General features: G+C 21.1%; 1 protein-coding gene across 6 annotated transcripts in view; it reads right to left on the bottom strand.

Moving 5' to 3' along the window:
- Positions 1–3,261, bottom strand: part of LOC108692466 (dorsal-ventral patterning tolloid-like protein 1) — a 99,239-nt gene that overhangs the window by 49,059 nt on the left and 46,919 nt on the right. For all 6 annotated transcript variants that reach the window (XM_018200718.1, XM_018200723.1, XM_018200721.1 and 3 more), the window contains 2 exons: positions 2,777–2,900; positions 2,496–2,680 (listed from right to left, as the gene is read on the bottom strand). In XM_018200718.1, the coding sequence (XP_018056207.1) occupies positions 2,496–2,680; positions 2,777–2,900 (309 nt within the window). The remainder of the gene's footprint in view (positions 1–2,495; positions 2,681–2,776; positions 2,901–3,261) is intronic.

Raw genomic sequence — 3,261 nt, 5'->3', positions numbered from 1 at the left:
TTTTTATCTTATATCAATGATTATATTATATCAATGATTATTTCTCATTTATTTTCTTATAATTTTCTATTGTGTTATTTAATTAATTGTAATTATATTTTATTAGTGACTATGCTAAGATTGTGTAAGTTAATTGAAAATAATAATAAGTGATTTTATTAAGAAAGTAATGTAATAAATATTGATTAAAAATATTCAAGCTTATAACGAGACTAGATCTTTAATGCTTAAATAATTCAATATGAATTATATATATTATATATATGTACATGCATATATATAATATCATATTTGTAGCTATTCAAACTGCGCGCCAAATTGGTTTTCCATACTTACAATTAAATTACTGGAATAATATCACAAATTAAATTAAATTTTTAATTTTTAGTAATAGACAAGCAAATTTTTAATAATAATTTTGATGTTCAATTCAGTATCATATTAAAAGGATTAATGTGCTGAAAAACTTTTAAATAAATAATTGAAAATACTTTTCAACTTTTGTCACCATTATTTTTTGCATAATCTTACTATTTTGTATGTGACTTATAGTATCCCGGACACCATGAATCATTTCTTAAAAAATATGTTTTTATTTTTTTCTTAAAAACTTAAATAAAAATTAACAAATATTAATAAATATTAAAATTAATAAATATTAATTAAAAACTTAAATAAAAATTAACAAATATTAATAAATATTAAAATTAATAAATATTAATTAAAAACTTAAATAAAAATTAACAAATATTAATAAATATTAAAATTAATAAATATTAATTAAAAACTTAAATAAAAATTAACAAATATTAATAAATATTAAAATTAATAAATATTAATTAAAAACTTAAATAAAAATTAACAAATATTAATAAATATTAAAATTAATAAATATTAATTAAAAACTTAAATAAAAATTAACAAATATTAATAAATATTAAAATTAATAAATATTAATTAAAAACTTAAATAAAAATTAACAAATATTAATAAATATTAAAATTAATAAATATTAATTAAAAACTTAAATAAAAATTAACAAATATTAATAAATATTAAAATTAATAAATATTAATTAAAAACTTAAATAAATATTTATTAAATATACTTATTAAATTTTAAAATATGCATTATGTTTTAAGTACTATGTTTTAAGTACTAAAAAAAATGATACAAAAATTTTTATATTTAGATGGATAGACTTTTAAGAGTTTGAATTTTTGTGACTTATTTTGGTGCCCGTACAATTCCAATTCTTCCGTCCAATTCTTCCCTATACAATTCCATAAAAAAAGATTTTAAATAACCTAGACCTGACCTTAAAGACATCTTCTTCAGGTCAGCCAAAGTCACTATTCTCTTTCCCTTTTAAAACTAAGCAATTTTTGTCTGAAACATTTTTATCTTAAACGTAAGGATTTTGAGATACCCTATTAGATTAAAATGGACCATTCTGTATATATGTGTGTATATATACATATAACATTTTTGATACATTTTTATTATTGCCATTATAATTATTATTTATTTTTTAAACATTGCATAATTTATATTAAATTAGACTATTTATTCTTAAATGTGAAAGAAAAAGGAGGAGGAGGAGATAATCGTATTTAAGGCGCCTGTTCACTTATTATTACTATTTCAGACTGTGACGTTAGAGGCAAAGAAATTCATGCAAAAGTTCTTGCAGTGTATAATATAGAAAAACATGTTTTAATAAAATACAATCAATAAAATCGATTTGTAAAATGTATCAAAAACTCTCCTTTTATTTCATTCTTAAATAAATATATATATAACTGTAAATGAATTCTGCATATCTAAAAATGAAGACATGTTTATATAATAGTTATAACAAATAAATAATATGTAGAAATTAATAATATGTAGAAGTAAATATAATTTAATTTCTCTCCGAAGCAAGAAAGTTTTTGGTATATTTAATAAATGTATTCTATCGATTGCAGATATTATCTTATTGAGAAATATTTCTATTTAAATATAATTTTTAAGAATTTTTATTTTATTACGTTTTCTCATCTTTATTGTGACGTTACAATCTAAAATTATAGTAGTAAGTGAATAGGGGTTCTAATAAAGTGATTAAAAAGTGCGTTATTTTACTTGATTAATGTAAATTATATATACTTTATTATTATTCATGCTGATTATAAATGAGTATTTGTGCTGTTAGTTTGCATCAGGACATAGATGTATAAAAAATTATTAATATTGTTAAAGGATTATCTTGAAAAGGTATTTATGATACACAGAAACAATACACGTGAAAATCTTTGTAGAATATATCTGTTGAACAATTCATAGGAGATTACACTGAATAATAGAGTAAAATATTGTTTACTTAGAGAGTAGAAAAAGAAAGAGAGATAATATAAGTTGTAATGGAAGCAAAGTAAACTACTACGAATCACATTGCTTTTTGAAATATTTGCTTCTTTTACATGTTGCATTCTAATGTTAGCGAAACTTACAGTTTTCCTCGTCCGACGAATCATCAGGTCCACAATTATCAATGTTATTGCACCGTAGCGACTCGTTGATGCAATATTTACTTTTACTGCATAGAAATTGATTCTCACAATCTGTATTCATGCTCACTTCGGTCCACACAGCTCGAAAACCTTGTTGCCCTACTGCTTTATCAGCTGATATAAAACTGTGAATATTATATAGTGAATATAATATTATATAATGTGAGAATTTATTAAGAGTATTATTAAAAACCTTATTGTTCATATGAAGCACAACAAACCTGAGTCGCATATTATGATCTTCTGAAAGATAATCCCATTTAGCATTAGCATCTTTGACACCACAAAGCTCACGAGGAGTAGAAGAATACCACATGCGTAATACGGCTGCAGGACAACCTCGTGCTGAAAATAATGATAAAATAATTAATAGTGTGAAAATAATAGTGTGTAAAAATTATAGTTTGAATATTAAGTATTATGATATTATTAAAATAAAAACAATAATATAAGTATTAATATGCAAATGAATACATAGAAGTTATGTTAGAGAAATTGTGTAAGTTGTATTAGAAAAGTTATATTAGAAATTGTAGCATGACAGAAAAAAGTTTCTCATGTAAAAATTATAGCATGACAGAAAAAAGTTTCTCATGTAAAAATGAATCAAAAATGAACAATAAAATTTCTCCGTATAAGAATTTATTTTTAAGAAAATTTATTCAAGAATTAAAAGATAGCTTTTTATTTTGATTTGTTAACTCAT

This window comes from Atta colombica, unplaced genomic scaffold (assembly GCF_001594045.1).
Source record: "Atta colombica isolate Treedump-2 unplaced genomic scaffold, Acol1.0 scaffold72, whole genome shotgun sequence".
NCBI classification, from domain to species: domain Eukaryota; kingdom Metazoa; phylum Arthropoda; class Insecta; order Hymenoptera; family Formicidae; genus Atta; species Atta colombica.
Note: the sequence above shows the minus strand (reverse complement) of the source record. Positions and strands in the feature narration are given on the sequence as shown.